The 17,428-nt window shown below is 41.4% G+C and overlaps 1 protein-coding gene across 2 annotated transcripts in view; it reads right to left on the reverse strand.

Annotated features, from left to right (window-relative positions):
- NUP205 (nucleoporin 205) overlaps nucleotides 1–16,867 on the reverse strand; it is a 67,093-nt gene extending 50,226 nt beyond the window's left edge. Inside the window, exons 1-8 of one of the 2 annotated variants that reach the window (XM_065411071.1) lie at nucleotides 16,840–16,867; nucleotides 13,025–13,167; nucleotides 11,683–11,854; nucleotides 10,404–10,548; nucleotides 9,047–9,206; nucleotides 4,514–4,742; nucleotides 2,024–2,188; nucleotides 229–395 (exon numbers count right to left, since the gene is read on the reverse strand). In XM_065411071.1, the coding sequence (XP_065267143.1) occupies nucleotides 229–395; nucleotides 2,024–2,188; nucleotides 4,514–4,742; nucleotides 9,047–9,206; nucleotides 10,404–10,548; nucleotides 11,683–11,854; nucleotides 13,025–13,167; nucleotides 16,840–16,867 (1,209 nt within the window). Of the gene's footprint in view, nucleotides 1–228; nucleotides 405–2,023; nucleotides 2,189–4,513; nucleotides 4,743–9,046; nucleotides 9,207–10,403; nucleotides 10,549–11,682; nucleotides 11,855–13,024; nucleotides 13,168–16,839 lie in introns of both variants that reach the window. The other variant, XM_065411064.1, reaches the window with a different exon arrangement.
- Between the last annotated feature and the right edge of the window lie 561 nt (nucleotides 16,868–17,428).

The raw sequence follows: 17,428 nt of genomic DNA on the forward strand, positions 1-17,428 counted from the left end.
TTTAGAGCATCGTTATTTGGAAACTAAACTGAAAACTGTATTAATTCCATAAATCAAATACATAATTAATTGGTAGTTTTCTGAATCCTAGCACTTCAAGACCATGGTGATAGATGCCTTATCTGGATCTCCATATTATCCAAAATTGCTATCTTGTCCTGTACATGAAATCTGGACTATACATCCAAAATGCTCATCAACCGCCGGTCCACATGTATAACAACTTACTTTCATCGGCATGAGTGCAAGAAAGTCTGTGACAAGGTTATGAATTTTGCGGATGTAAAATTCTTCCTGGTAGAAGTTTTCAGACCCCACCACAGATTCAGTAAGGAACAGGAAGACGTCATCAGCAATTGCTAGCTCTGCCATTGCCTCATCTGCCTCAGTGAATTCTGCAAGAGCTAGAAAGAATGAAGAAGGGGGAAAGGAAGAAAGAATGCAATTATCTCACTTACCAAAGTACGCATGTTTCAAAGTTCCTGGCTTACTTGCAAATCAACATAAATGTATATCACCTAAGTCTTTTGGATGTTCAAAAGAACAGTGGACTGTAAAGGTTATGCCAATACAGTGGGACAGCCAGTACTTGAACTCTGACCAAAGAGGAAAGAAGTGCATAATCCACTTAGTTCTCTGAATAAGTGTGACCAAATCCAGTTATGCAGGGCTGTAAGCCCCTATTATTTATAACAATCAAAAACTATCCTTTAAAGACCGTTAGTACTGTGAAGTTTAATTATGATTTAACTTCACAGAAAGGATATTCTGAAACTGATCTGAGGGCTTGGCTACACTTGCGAGTTAGAGCACATTAAAGCAGCCCCAGGCGCCCTAGCTCACTACCCGTCCACACTGGCAAGGCACGTAGAGCGCTCTGACTCCACGGCTAGAGTGCTCCTGGTACTCCACCTCGGCGAGAAGATTAACGCTTGGTGCGCCTTGGCTGAAACGCCCGGGCGTCAGTGTGAACGAGGTGTTGCATTACTGCGCTCTGATCAGCCTCTGGAAACGTCCCATAATCCCCTTAAATCAAGTGGCCACTCTTGTCATTGTTTTTGAATCACTGCAGGAATGCGGATATGCCCTTTGAAAGCTCCATTTCTGGCAGCTGGCTGCTTATCTGCTCCGAGACAAAACAACCATTAGTATGGAATGCTGTGTGTGAGAGAGAGAGAGAGAGAGAGAGGCGGGGGAGGAGGGGGGTCTGCTGCTGTCTGAATTTACAAGACAGCATGCTGACATGCTCTCAGTCCCCCAAAAACCCACTCTCTCTCCCCCCACATACACAAAACACACTCCCTGTCACACTCCACCCCACCCCACCCCCATTTGAAAAAGCACGTTGCAGTCACTTGCATGCTGGGATAGCTGCCCATAATGCACCACTCCCAATGCCACTGCAAGTGCCGCAAATGTGGCCACGCCAGTGCGCTTGAAGCTGTCAGCGTGGACAGACTGCAGCGCTTTCCCTACTGCGCTCTCTGAAGGCTGGTTTAACTCAAAGCGCTCTACAGCTGCAAGTGTAGCCATGCCCTAATTCTAATCCACTACAGCACTTCAGAAGTCCACATCTTTTGGAAGAAAACTATCCACTGTTCTCAAATATCCTTTCAGCAGACAATGTGTGTTACAATACCCAGCTACAATGGAGCTGCCTTTAAATCAAAGGCTTTTACACAAATTGGAATCTATTTTTGTTTTTTATTGGTAGAGTTACCAGCATAGGGCACCAACTAGTATTAAATGAAATTTTACGCATTTTTTCAGCACAATATTAATTTGTTATTGAAATGAAGGGATATTATGGAGTTTATATCATGAAACAGTAAGTATTTCTAAACCTGTGTATTTTTCAGACTAATATAATTCTCAGTCAAACTCTCAAATACAAGTTATCAGTGGCACAGTTCTGTGATAGAGGGCAGTTACTGTACCCCTAAAAAGTAACAGCTGCTCTGACTTGTAGTATTAAGGAGCCCTGAAGACTTAGCCATAGCAGTTCCACTTTGGATTCATTTACCTGTCACATCAGACAGTTGGGATATTCCTCGCAATGCTAGTGCCCATGCTAATCTAACAGTAGCTTGCAGCCCTGGTAGTTTCCATGGTTGAGAATCCTGAAGGCGAGTGTGGATTGTTGCTATGTACTGTCTCTCTGTTAACAGAGGCAGCTGGTGCATCAAATCTGGAAAAACAAAGTGACTCATCATTATATAAAAAAGTGAAATAGTAAATTTTCATTTCCATTAAAACAAATATGAACAATTCCTGAAACGTATAGCCTTGGAGAACAAATGTAGCTTCCTTCTCCAAATAGTTATTACAATAATTGTCACTTTTTGTATCTCTTTAAACTGATCAGTTGATTCTTTCAAATAGTCTGAAGCCCAAACAGTATACAGTAACTCCTCATTTAAGGTTGTAGTTATGTTCCTGAAAAATGCTACTTTAAGCGAAACGATGTTAAGCGAATCCAATTTCCCCATAAGAATTAATGTAAATGGGGTGGGGGGGGGTTAGGTTCCAGGGAAATTTTTTTCATCAGACAAAAGACTATATTTTATATATACATATATACACACATACATATATAGACACATATATACACACAGACACACACACACACAGAGTATAAATTTTAAGCAATTTAATACTGTTAACAGCAATGATGATTGTGAAGCTTGGTTGAGGTGGTAAAGTCAGAGGGTGGAAGAGGGTGGGATATTTCCCAGGGAATGCCTTATTGCTAAATGATGAACTAGCACTCGGATGAGTCCTCAAGGGTTAACACATTGTTGTTAATGTAGCCTCACACTCTACAAGGCAGCATGAATGGAGGGAGGGGAGACAGCATGGCAGAGAGAGACAGACACACACACCGTGTGTGAGAGAGAGAGAAACGCGCATTGCCCCTTTAAGTATGCTGACCCCACTCTAAGTACACTGCCCTTTTAAGTAGGTCAGCAAGTTGAGACAGCAGCTGCTGCCAGCAAGCTCCCTCCATCCTGAGCCCTGTCATGTCCTCCCCCGCACTGTGGAGATGGGGTAAAGAAGCAGGGGACGGAGGGAGGGGGACTCCCTGACATTAGCACTCCTCTTCCCCTCCCACCCCCCGCACAGCAAGCAGGAGGCTCCCAGGAGCAGCTCCAAAGCAGAGGGCAGGAGCAGCACACAGCAGCTGGGGGAGGGACAGCTCAACTGCCCGGCAATTGATAGCCTGCTGGGCAGCTGCTGCACAGGGAACTTAGGGGAGCAGGGAGCTGATGGGGGGCTGCCAGTCCACCCTGGTTCCAAGCCCCCACCAGCTAGCTGCAACGGGCTGCTTTTTCTGCAAGCAGTGGACAAAGCAGGCAGCTGCCAAACAATGTTATAAGAGAGCACTGAGCAACTTTAAACGAGCATGTTCTCTAATTGATCAGCAACGCAACAATGAAACAATGTTAACTAGGACGACAAAGTGAGGAGTTACTGTACAATATGCATTCATTTAAAAGTTTTATGACTCAACATACATTTTATACTATTTCTTTCTCTATGTAATAAAAAAACGCAGCCATCATTCTCTGGATGCATTTACAAAGCTATGAAAAAGACCACTACCACCACCAAATTCAACCTAAATGACTCCCTTCCAAAAACCAAAATTTGACTCTGTCAATCTCCCTTCCTCAAGCAGAAGCCTGCATAAATCAATAGGCCTTGCAACAAACTCTGAAACTTATAAATGTCAGACTCCATCAATATAAAAGGGAAACAGAATCTCGCACCTTCCCCAGCTTAAAAAAAAAAAAAAAAAAGGACTGTCCCATTGCACATTGAAATAAATACACTAATGTGCAATTACTTACTCACTTGCTCCTCCCTTATTTAAAAAAGGAGAGAAATTCCATAAAGTTACTTTACTGCACTGTTAGAGGTGAGAATTTACATGAACAAGTCAGAAAAGTTGAGTCAACTGTAACTGCACCATTTTGTGTGTGCGTGTGTGTATATATGTAAACAGCATAATGAATCTTAGAACATTACAGTTGTTCATCTTCAAAACTCTTTCAACATGAATGAATTAAACCTCAACATCCCTGTCAGGGTATTCTCATCCCCATTTTACATGAGGAAATTGAGCCATAAATAATTTAATTGATTTACCCAAAGCCACAAAGGAAATCAGTGTAAAAATTCAGGATTACAACTCAAGAATATTCAGGATTAAAACTCCAGCCCCATACTCAGACCAGGCCCTTCCTCTATTACCCACATAACTGAACCCAGGTTTTTTTCATCTAGTATCAAGTACAGCACTATAAGTAGGTTTCAAGTCAACCTTTACCCCACTGAAGTATTTTCACTGTATCAAGAAATTTTCTACTTAAAATGTATACCCCACTCAAGTATGATGCCTTACTGTAGTAAACAATTATTAAAATGTTAGTGATAGTAACAATTAAAGCTAATATATTTTGTGGAATAATAAAATACCTATCTCCACAACTTAAGAAAACTCTCCCATTACCTTCCCGATCCTCTGTGCTCTGTTCTAGAAAGCTGACATCAAAGCAGTAAAGAAGAGCCATGAGGAGGGACAAGTTCACACAGTCCAATAAGCCATCAGCTTCAACTGTCACTTTCTCCAGATAACTAATAAGGATTAAAGTATCATCCTTGCTCAGTGGAGACTGGCAGGTCCAGACAAACAGGCTTTCAGCCAATGACTGTCGGCATTCTTTGATAAGATCAGAAACCTAGTTTTAAAAAAAAATTTAAAAAAAATAATCAAGTTTACAGTTATTTTCATACAATTATCTTCAAATTGTTCAAGCTTGTCTTGCTCAGTCAGTCAACATGACTAGGACCAATTATATAAGCTTATTTGGAATCCCAAATGAACTTGTGAAACTGCTGTTCTTTAAAACATGATTGAATCAATTAGGATTTATTCTTGGCTAGATATATATATGCCATCGTCATTAACATGAATAGGATTTACACATGCGTATAGAAGGGCCTTACCAAATTCACGATTCATTTTGGTCAATTGCATGGCCAGGAGGGTTTAAAATTAGTTAACTTCATGTTTTCAGATCTTTATATCTGAAACTTCACAGTGTTGTAACCGTGGGGGTCCTGACCCAAAAGGCAGACAGGTTGGGAGAGTCTCAAGGCTATTGTAGGGGGGTCATGGGATTGCCACCCTTACTTCTGCCCTGCTACTGGCAGAGGCACTGTCTTCAGAGCTGGGCAGCCAGAGAGGAAGGCTGCTGGCCGGGCACCCAGCTCTAAAGCTATCACCACCACCAGCAGCAGTGCAGAAGTGAGAGTCGTAGGCTATGGGGCTGAGAGGGGGCTTTGCCGTATGTCCGGTTTTCCCAGCAGTCTCCCGCCTATGTAGGGAGTTAACAGCTGGCGCCACCATCTCCCCGCGCAAGGAGGTGACACCTGGCACCGAGGAGCTTCCTGCAGCTGGGGCTGATCCCCGAGGTGAGTCTGTCTCACCCCAAAAGCAGCCCTTGCAGGGGAACAGGAAGTCTGGTCCCTTCAAATCCCTGGCCAGGACTAGCAGCTGGAATCCTGTATAGGGTAGGAGCCCCTGGCTGGGCACCAGATTTCACAGGGAAGATCAGATTCCACGTCCATGACACATTTTTCACGACCATGAATGTGTCCATGAATAGGGCCCTACATATAGACAACCCTGAGAGTCTGAATTTGTGTACTTTTTCAGTCTCCATTAATGTATGGAATAAAGTGTGTAAACCCATTTTTTCTTTCTAACGCACACAGTCATTTTCTAAGCATGTTCTAAACCTATATTAGTATTCAAAGCCTTGGTAAAATCTCAAACTAAAAAGACCCCTCTCACAAAGCCAATAATTTAATTTATCCTAACACTAAACTCATAAATAAGATTGTTCAAGGACCTAAGATAGGTAAAATGGTTGCTATTTATCATAAATCAATTTTTTAACATATTATAGATGGAGCAAGCAGCATGGCCTATATAAAGGTTGCCCAAGCATTTCCATGCTAAAGGCATGATTTTCAGTTTATTATTTTCCAAAAATGTATTTGTTAGACTGAAATTGTATATACTTGCTCTCTGACAGGGATCAGTTTTTTTGTTTTTCCTGAAAGTTCCACCAAAAGTAAGTACAAAGTGATAAAATCCTACTGAGGAAAACAGAAAGGAGCGTAAACTCTGGCAAGTCAAGTGTAAAAATATAATTAGGCAGGCCAAAAAAGAATTTGAAGAGCAACTAGCAAAAGACACAAAAACTAAACCAGAAAAACTTTTTAAAAGTACGCTCAAAGCAGGAAGCCTTCCAAAAAAAATCACTACTGCCACTGGACAATCAAGACGCTGAAGCACTCAAGGCTGTTGTGTTGAAGATAAGTGAATTCTTTCCATTGCACAGAATGTGAGGGATTTTTCCACACCTGAGCCATTCTTTTTAGGTGACAAATCTGAGGAACTGTCTCAGATTGAGGTGTCAATACAGGTGGTTTTGGAACAAAGTGATAAATTAAACAGTAGTAAGTCACCAGGACCAGAAGGTATTCACCCAGAGTTCTGAAGGAACTCAAATACAAAATTACTAATAACTATGGTGTGTAACCTATCACTTACATCAGCTCTGTACCAAATGACTGGTAACTAAGTGGGGATATATAGAGATCTATAAAATCATGACTGGTGTGGAGAAAGTGAATAAAGAAGTGTTATTTACTCCTTCACATAACACAAGAACCAGGGGTCAAATAAAATTAATAGGCAGCAAGTTTAAAACAAACATAAGGAAGTCTTTCACACAATGTAATCCACCTGTGGAACTTGTTGCCAGGGGATGTTGTTAAGGGCAAAAATATAACCAGGTTAAAAAAATTATACAAGTTCAGAGAGGATAGGTCCAGCAATAGCTAAGATGGTCCGGGATGCAACCCCACGCTCTGGGTATCCCTAAATCTCTGACTACCAGAAGCTGGGATTGGACAACGGAGGATGGATCACTCTATAATTTCCCTGTTCTGTTCATTCGCTCTGAAGCATCTGTCACTGGCCACTGTGGAAAGACAGGATACTGGGCTAGATGGACCATTGGTCTGACCCTGTATGGCCATTCTTTATGTTCTTATGCATTTTATCTGTTAACAGATTCTCTTCCTTTCCCCTTCTCCACTCCCCCAAAGTCCGTCCTGTATTTGAACAGCTTTTGTATATCAGCTAAAGGGGACAGAGTTCAAACCTGGAATATTCCCCCTACATCACTGATTTGGTGCCTTTGGGTGACTCAGTAAAAATCAGATGTCATTTGGCTGTATTTTAAGAGTTTCTAAACTGTACTTGACACATGCTCACCATTTCTGATAAAATATAAAAACTAACCATCTGCCAATGTCCCATTTTTATTGTGCATGTTTTTTTATTAATAGAGTGAAAAACTGATTAGATAATCTTTCAATATTCCAATGGATTTGTACGTGTATGCATATTATAGTTGAGTATAGTATCAGTTTTAATTAACATGTAGAATATTCTGGAGTATCATCTGTAAAATTGCATATGGAAGGAAGCAAAGGTCTGAAATAAATTTTCTAATCTGCTTTAATGTTGGTTTAACATTCATACACAAAAATGTAATGTAAATACACCTCTACCCCGATATAACACGAATTTGGATATAACGCGATAAAGCAGCACTCGGGGGGGGGCTGCGCGCAAGTTCGATATAACGCGGTTTCACCTATAACACGATAAGATTTTTTGGCTCCCGAGGACAGCCTTATATCGGGGTAGAGGTGTATCATTGTTCTTTACATGATTCCTGGAGTAACATCAAAGTAGTTGAGAGACTAGCTCCTTGCTTTAGGCCCCCAAACTGCATTCTACTTTTCAGAAGGACTGTCACTATGAGCTGTAAGCACAGAAAAAAAATTGTAATGTTTAAGTTTGGGTCTGACCTACTTCCCATTGCAGACAGTGGCTACACGCACAATCACTTTAAAGGATGCAGAAATTAGCACTCTATTTTCAAGTACTTTTCAGTATTTACTATTTATTAGAGGTATGTCTTGCCATATTAAATTTAACACAGCTGGATATACAAAATATGCTTAAGTGACTGGACCCTATTTTGTCCTGTTTTGTTTACTTTTGAAATTTAGTTCTCCATTTTTAATCCCCCTCCTTTTTATTTGTAGTTCTTAAAGTAAAATCAAAATTACTTTGTGTTTTAGATTTTACGCTATATCTTTATATTTAATTTGCTCTTCTGTTGTCCTTGCTTCTACTTCTTTGCTGAAGGCAGAGAGGGGCTGCTCTGGTAAAGAGTTGGGGAATTCAAGCAGAACAAGCATGCAGAAACTCACCCCCTGAACTGGGGAAGAGAAGTTAATCATAATATTTCATCCAGTGACAAAAGATGCAGAAGTAGAGAGGAGGAAAATAAAAATAATCTCATGGGTAATTTTGGAGACAGGGGGAAAGATGCCACTACAACCCACCAGCAGATCTGAAGGAAGGAAAGAAGTCAGAATCACAAGCAAGGGAAGGAGATGACAAGAGTATCAATAGTGGATCAGCAGGCTGAGAGAGAGCTTTTGATTTACCTGAGCAGGCCCTGTCTGAAACTACTATCAGAAACCAGGATTTTATTTTTTACTCCTGAAAGCTGCAGCATACAGCCTTCATTGGTTCTTTCCTCACCATCCAAACACAACTACGGGCACAAGTTCTTGCTTCCTCAAACTGAATCCTCTCTTTTATTTGATGTACTGTCCCAGCCTAAAAGCTGGAACCGTCTGGTTGATACATTTCTGCTCACTATCTGATACACAGAATGTCCTGGACCCTGCCCTCAATCAGTATGTGGAAGAAATAGCAGATGAGGAGAAAATGATCTAAAACTGGAGTATAACTTAAAAAGAAATAAACAAACGGCCAATGACATTTTATTCCAGAGAAGAGAGACAAATTTAAAACAAAATATTCTCCAGGAGATTATAACCACATTTTAATCTTTGCAGTAATTTGGCAAAGTGATTCTCTTACCTCTTTGCGATGTTTCTCACTGCCCAGACCTCGCTCCCTCTGTAGTTTCTCAAACTCATTGTTCACATCAATATGAGATACCAGAGTTAGGATCTTCTGAGTCAAACCCTGCTCCATCAGCTCATCTGTAAAGCGTGTTGTCATGGACACCAACTCTGTGCTATAATGAAGAGACACAACATATTAACAACTGAAACAACAAATAATGCTATTCTTGATCACAGTAGAAGAAATGTGATGAATAAGGCTACGATTTAGTCAACGGAAGTCACAGCAGTCATGGGTTCCGTGCCTTTACCGGACCTCCATGACTTCTACGCTTCAGGAGGCAGAGGCAGGACTGTGCGCCCCTGCCTGCAACTGGGGCTGACAGGAACCAGGACCCTGCAGCCCCAGGGCTTCCACCAGGGACATGCACCCCAGCCCCACGTCATCCCGGGCTTGGCGGGGGCTGCAACCGCGGCCGTGTGCCTCAGCCCCCCCAGTTTCCGCCAGGGCTGCAACCGGGGCCATGAGCTATAGCCCCCCAGCATACCAGGCTTGGTGGAGGCTGCAGCCAGGGCTGCGCGCCCCACTTGCAGCTTCCCAGGGCCGTGCACCTTTCTAATTCCTCCATTACCTTCACTGTAAGTAACAATGCCCACACTCACATTCTACAGACTTCTCTTCCTCAACAATCCTTGCAACTGGGCAAATTTCCATAGCTCCACCACTCCAGTGAGATATCCATAAATTGATCATCCCTATTACACTAGGGTATTTGTGATTACACTATATCCCAACTCAATACAAACTATATTAGTATAATCTATTTACATGGAGTCAACCAGCCAAGGTATGCTTCTACTGTATACTGTGTTTTGTATTTCACCAAGAGCACCTCACATGCACATATACATTTCTACAGTAAAATTTGCATTTAAGTAAAAATAAGTTAAAACTTCTCAGCTTCCCAGATTGTAAGAGCTAGGAGTCTTGCAAAGGCAGAGAACTCAGTCTCTGTAGTGGACACAAGCACTTCACATCATGCTTGAGTGACTACTGCTTGTCAGTGCTTGGAGCAGCATCAACTGGCTCTGCAGGGAGCAGCACCTGCCACAACACAGAGCCAGAAGGTGAAGGGGGTATGCAGGAGCAGAAGAAAAGGGGACTCCCAGGTAACCAATAAAATATATTTAAAATATGGAAGAATACTGTGCTGAAAAGACAAGAAAGCAACACCATCAAGTTATAGTTAACGAATCTGAACATTCTTACATCCCCCAAAACTAACCCGCCTAGAATCCATCAGTGGCCAACACAGGGAGCGATTTAGCGTGCCTCATAGCCAAGTCCCAAATGTAACTAAAAGACAGACCTGAGTTCCAATGTCCATGTCTTGCCCCGCCGTGACTGGATGAGGGCTCGAAGTGAATTGGCAATGCATCTCTTTCCATCCCAATACAAAAGAACTGCCACTAAACCCCTTGTAAGGCCAGGAAAATGAGGTTGCTGGTGCTCCCCTACAGAATGAAAAATATAGAACCACCAAAAAAAACCAACAACCCTCAACATACATAATCAATCATATCTTTGTATTTGATTATCTTATTTTTTTTAAAAAGGGAAGTACAACAAGCCTATAACAAAGCTCTGAGTCCAAATTATATTTACAAACAAATGTTTATCTTAGCCTCATACACTGCACAAGCAAAGGCCAATAACAATTTAATTGTACTTAAAAGTCAGTTTTTCAGTGCTCATTCAGACAGAAAACCTTAATTTCCAATTTTGTTTAACTTGCTTCAGGACTTCATGGTGACCTTTCACAGGTGACCAACACGGTCATATCCACATTTAATAAAAATAGGCATATTCCAAAAACTCGTATCAGATGTGACAAAGTAGCTGATAATGATTCCTAATGGAATATCTTTTTTAAAAGACAGACTTTAAAGTCAGAAGGGACTATCATGATAATCTAGTCTGCCTTCCTGCACATTGCAAGCCACAGAACCCTCACCCACTCTCTCATGTAATAGAACCATAACCTCTGGCTGAATTACTGACATCCTCAAATCATGATTTAAAGACTTCAAGTTACAGAGAATTCACAAACATCATCACTTTTCTGCCTGCCAGATAATGTGGATTACTTGCAATCATATTATTCATATCCTGAGCATCATTTCTATGTCATGGCACATAGTACAGCCATAAGCTCATAGTACAATTAATATACACTTCACAAAATGAATCACTACTACATTGTAGTATGAAGAAATTAATAATCAGCTATAAAAAAAAAATTTCTTGAATCCAGTGATCAATATTGTTAGTTACTTTGAACAAGTAATTTATTGTCAGCTCCCTACAGATTATTCCCCCTTTTACAATGACTGACTAAAATAACTTAATGGAATCAAAATAATATTTTTCTACTGCATTACAGTACCAGGAATAATTTTAGATCTTTATGAACATCTTACAGAGTTGGATACTAAAGCCCTAATCCAACAGAGCATTTAAACATGTGCTTCGCTCTAAGTAAACGACTAGGTCCGATAAGAAGCCTATAAGAATTCAATTTCCCCAACTCTCAGGACGCATTTAGTGTTCAATGAAACTATTGTCCCCACAGTTCAGTGTCTCCTTACCAGCTAGAAGGAGCTCAACAGCTGCCAGCTCTCCAATATCAAAGAGGTCACTCAGGATAAAGGCTTCTCTGATGAGCTGCTCTGGCAAAAGTCTGGTACCCTGCTGACCCTGGATGGCAACCCCTTCAGTACTTGCCTTCTGAATCTTCTCGTGCTGTTGCACATTCTTTGGCTATAAAAGAAATAAGTAACAGAAGTCCCCAAAACGGCAAGATGCAGAACAATTATTCATTTCTGTCAAAGCTGATCAGAGAGCAAGAAAAGCTTGTCACATTAATTCTTATTTACAACTACCACTCTGACATGTTAGGCTTTCATCACAAGCATTGCCTATATTTTTTACATGCAGATAGTAAAGGTGTCCTCAAAGTTATTTCACAGTGTAATGCAGAACAGGGCTTCTTGTGAGGTTATACCAAAAATGATCTTATATCATCAGGGCTGGAGCTTACTTTACTTAGAATAATTTAAGGTCTCAAAATAGCTTTTGATATATTCCCAACAGGAATTTTCCCATCAGAAACGGATCTAACCTTGATGAAAGACATCATGAATGTTGATGAGAAACTGTTAAAGAATAAATTGTTTTACAAATAATACATTATTCCTTTTTTGGATGTCGGTCAACTGCTAAAATGTAGAGAAACAAGACCCTATACGTGCCTGAAGCCTTCAACCTATCAACTTTACAAATAAAAATTAAAACTTCTACTATAAATGTTGCAGGAAAGGTATTTTTTCCTTACTGTAATGTTATTTCTAAATGGATATCTACTCCTCCATCAGTCAAGTGCTAAATGGGTTTTTCCACCTCATCCCACAATCTTCAGAAAGAGCATCCTGTATGCTTTTTGTTTTCAGATGCTTACCTGCTTTGCCTGCTGGCATACTTAAATAACTGCATCATAAGCATAGAAAAAACACAAGCAGAAATAATTATGTGCTCTAGCTCAGAAGCCTGGATCAAGTAGAAAAACCCATCAGCACTTGATTGACTGAGCAGAGGGTATCATGATGGATAAATAAATTATTCCTCTCCAAACAGTCTGTTTGAAAACCAATGAAGCAAAATTCTGATCAACATCAAATTATTTAAGTGTTCAATTGCAAAAGAAGCCAGATAAATAATAAGACTCTTTCAAGTAATTTTTATTCTTATAGCACCTAAGGGTTCCAACCAGAATTGCGACCTCATTTTGTGAGGCACTGGATAAACATAAAACATAAGATTATAACTCTGTAAGGTAGGGGCTAATTTTAAAAAAGAAAAAGATGTCAAGACAAACAAAGCACACTGGTCTCTCCCCAACCCATTACAGAGGAGAACAAGTTAGTTAATTACCGGATTTCTGTACAGCGAGATAAAGTCAGGCTTGTGTTTCTTTAAAACCTGGTCCAGGAGATGAATGGCTTCAGGTTGCCTTTTCCAGATAGCATTTACCACTGTTTGCCAAATGTCCTTGTATGGACCCCACAAACTGGCAGCTAAAAAGAAAAATTTGAAAAAAAAAACAACTCATATTGAAAGTGGGAAGAGTAGAGGAAAGATTATTTCTCCACACAGTACATTCTAGAAACAGACTATTATTTAGATTTACTGCATAGTCTCAACGTGAAAACACAGGAAGTTATGCACACAAATCTTTTACATCCAAAATGAGAATATGCCACTGAATAAAGACGATGCTTTTCTTATTTTGGGAGGTGGAAATCTCCTTGGATTGGGCAGGGAGGAGGCAGGGAGTGGAGAAGAGATGAAGGTGACAGCTGATAAATTCTGGAACCATATTTTCTTTACACAGACATATTTGTTACAAATATAGGCCTCATCCTGCATCCTATCAACTTCAGTAGGACTACTGGGATAAGTAAGGGTTGAAGAGTGTACCAGAATCAGGTGAGGCAAGGCAAGCTTCCTGATTTCAGCTGTTGATACAACAGACCAAAATGGAACAAAATCAACAATATCAGAAACTATATGTGAACAACAATGCTCTGTCATACTTGATTTATCATTACATCTGTCTATGTAAAACATTTTGTTAAGCTACTAAGTTATTTTTATATATATATACACACACACACCTTTCAAATGTAATCATCCTTTTCTGATTTTAACAGAAGTACAGTTTAAAAGGTGATTTTTATTCACCAGATCGTACTATATTAATAAGTTTTTTTCCCCCATGTTTGTTGATGCCATATCACATAATGACAGGAGAGTGAGAAATACAGTAAACAAAAACAAAGAATACTGAATAAAGCATTGCATTGATAAACATCTTACAGAAGTGTAAATTCTGGCTATTAATATTTTATACATAGATTCTTAGGACTAGATAATACATGTTCATCCTCTACAGCAATAAAAAAGTCAGTTATAGAAATATGAATTTGTTTTACAATACAAAAAGATTAATGAATTAGCATGAAATTAGTACACTGAGATGCTTTTCACAAGGATTATTTTTGGAAACTACCCAGCGTCACCAATTGTTATTTAAGCCAAGTCTCAGACCCTACTCTATAATCCAACTCTCCTCCTTCACTTGTCGCCACTGGCACAAGTTTTGCTTGGAAATGCTATATTTGAATTTAGCTCTGAGGATGAGCGATCTCTCCACATTAAAAAGGATATCATTCTGGATCAAAGTTTCTTTGCACAGGGAGGAATTTAGGAAGCTTACACTAAAAGTTTACTTATTTTCTTTCACCAGCACATACACAAAAACAGCATCCTACACTATCTATCAACAGCAACCTTAATATTCAAACACTGATACCGTAATGCAGAATCATTCTTCAATCTAGATAGTATAACTGGCAAAAGTATGAAGGTGTGATAATTGGTAAATAATTCCTGCCTACAGAGTATAATCTAGTATTCTGATGGTTTACAAAAAAGGTCTCCAAATAACCAGCCACCAATCTAACATAGAAATGCCAAAGTTTTGTTTGCTGGATATGTCTGATATTACTGAAACAACTTTCATATTCTTCCCAAAACAAATCACCACCAAGAGTACCTACTGTATTATTATTTGTATTGCAGTATGCCTAGAGGCCACCAAATCAAGGATCAGGGCCCCACTATGCTAGGTACTGCACAACACATATAACATAAAGATGGTCTCTGCCCCAAAGAGCTTTCAATCTAAGGCCTTGTCTACACACACAACTTGAAATACTTTAACTAAAACTGGGTTAGGCTTTGTTTTCACTGCAAAAAAGTTCAACTATCTCAGGATAAACTCATAGTGGAGACAAGGCACGGATAGTTTTTAAACTCAGTGTTACTAGTAGAGGTCAACTTTATATTGGCAACCTGGGGTTTACCTCGACTAACTACTCGAGGAATGAACTACCCTTGCCTTGTCTCCACCATGAGTTTACACTGAGATAGTCATACTTCTTTGCAGTGAAGACATAGGTTTAGTTAAACCAATTCAACCTCTATATACACGTTCATAAGTCAGTTTACACAAGGCCTTTATCAATTTAGTTTAAGTCCAACTAGCAATTCCCCCTACCCAACCAGTGAAAATAGTAGCAGAGTGAAACTGACAATTCTGGATCTGTTTCATTGTTTCTAAACAGTCTTGGAAACAGCAGCAAATGGAGCAGCAATCATGTCTATTTCACTCAGCCAGAGGAAGACACCAACATTTGTGAAAATGGGAAAGAAACTAGGGAAGACAAAAAAGAGAAGCTCAAAAAAGTGGGAAAACAAAAAAGGGGAAGGGAACAAAAAACCTTTGGAGAGTGAAGCGCTTTCCACTCTACAGCATCTAGAAGATGAAAGAGACCGGACACATTTCCACCATTTATTAGCTAAGCCTGGATTTTCTGAGCAGGGTCCAACAATAGTACCCTGGTGGGAATTACAGCACATCCTCCCACCAAGCTGGATTGAGGATAGTATTATATGCGCATGTTCATGTGCATGCAGCACTCAATTACCAAAAGTTCATTTGGCCCCAGCTGCAGCCCCATCATTCTCTCCCATAATCTCACTGGTGTTTTAGTAGTTTATTTCAAGCCACAGCAAAGATTCTTCCTCATGAAGAATAAGCCACATGCTATGGCCTCAATCCTCAAAACACATACATGCTTCATTTTAAGTGGGGGAATACTGCCATTGGCTTCAAGTGTTCATAGGATGGGGCTAAATCTGGTTCCGCTATTTCCAATTTATGAGTAGGGCTGTTTCTAAAGAGTTAGGGTTTAGATGTTGGAAATATAGGGGCTGGAGGGAAACTCGCTGCACCCACTAGGCAGGCATGAACACACCAGATGGCACCACAGAGCAGGGAGTTCTGCCTCCCAAAGCCTTATCTTCCTCATGTTACCTAGGTTGCAACTCTCACAATTTCATTATTTATATTGCTGTAGTGGCTAGGAGCCCTAGTCTTGGACCAAAACCGAAATGTGCCAGGCACTGTGCAAAAGAACAAAGAGTCCCTGCACCAAGCAATTTACAGGCCAAGAGTGAGACAAGAAATGAGAGATGGATTCAGCAGACGGGAGACTATAAGGAAATAAGACAGCATTGGTCAGCACCATAAGCTGTGGGCTCAGCTCACCAGCAGCCTAACTGTTGTCATGGGATTTGCTGACTCGGAACACATTTTGTTTTTCTTAGAGCTCCAGCTCCTGGACTCCTGTGACTACACGAGACTCGGAGTTTTCATTCCCATGCTGGGGGTGCGTTTCTAGCCTTGGGGGCTGCAGAGAACAACTAGGGGGGAGTGGGGACGAGAGCCCCTAGGGGCTCAGAAACCAAAAGGCAAAGAACACGCCCCCATTTATTCATTTGACTTCCTCGGGGGGCTGCTGGCGCACGCGCTTTACCAGCTGGGGCCACGGCGCCCGGCAGCCGCCGCCGGATCCAGACACGCACCCAGTCTCTGAGAAACGGGCGGGGCAGGAACAGCCGGAGCCTCCAACACGCCCGTCGGGCCCGGGCCGGAGCCGAGGGGCCCCGCGCGGGAACAGGGGCCGCAGACGGCGCCTCCTCCACTCCCCCCTGGAGCTCCTGGCCCCGCGCGCTGGGAGAGGGGCCGACGGAGCGCCCCCGCCTGCCGATAGAGGCGAGGGGAGCACGAGCCGGTGCCGCGCCGCCCCCGAATACCGGCCTCGCTCTCAGGCTCATTTTACCTGAATTTACCGCCAACAGCGCCGCCATCTTGGAAATCAACGAACAGGCAGGCGCCGCTGCCGCAGAGAGGCCCAGAAGGAGCTGGGGGCGCCGGAGGCGCTGCCTGCCTAGAAATATCGCTCTCCTCGCCGCCTACAGGGGACGCTACTCCCCATAAAACCCTAGTGGGAAGGTCCCTAATATGTTTGTAAACTATACGCCCCCTCCCAGGTAGTGAGTGTCTTAGAAACAGGCAGGGCTGCCTTTGGAAAGCCGGGGTCTTGATGGGCAGAGCGCGATTCATGCTGGGAATTGTAGTTCATTGCTGGATCGTATGAAGTTATGCAAAGGACTGAACTAAAATTCCCACGTAGCCCATCTGCCCCACACTCTTTATCCAGGGTGAAACAGGGTGGATGGATGTGTTCAGGACCTTTATTCTGCTCAATACAAAACCACATTACTAGTGAGCCCACTATCATGTGTGCAAAAAAATTCATATGCACCAGGACCACACTAGGGACAAACTCTACTCACCCACCCACACTTGAATGGGGAAAAAAGTGTTATCTTACTGTCCTGTTTAATAAATAAATAAACTATTTGCTT

This window comes from Emys orbicularis, chromosome 1 (assembly GCF_028017835.1).
Source record: "Emys orbicularis isolate rEmyOrb1 chromosome 1, rEmyOrb1.hap1, whole genome shotgun sequence".
Lineage (NCBI taxonomy): Eukaryota > Metazoa > Chordata > Testudines > Emydidae > Emys > Emys orbicularis.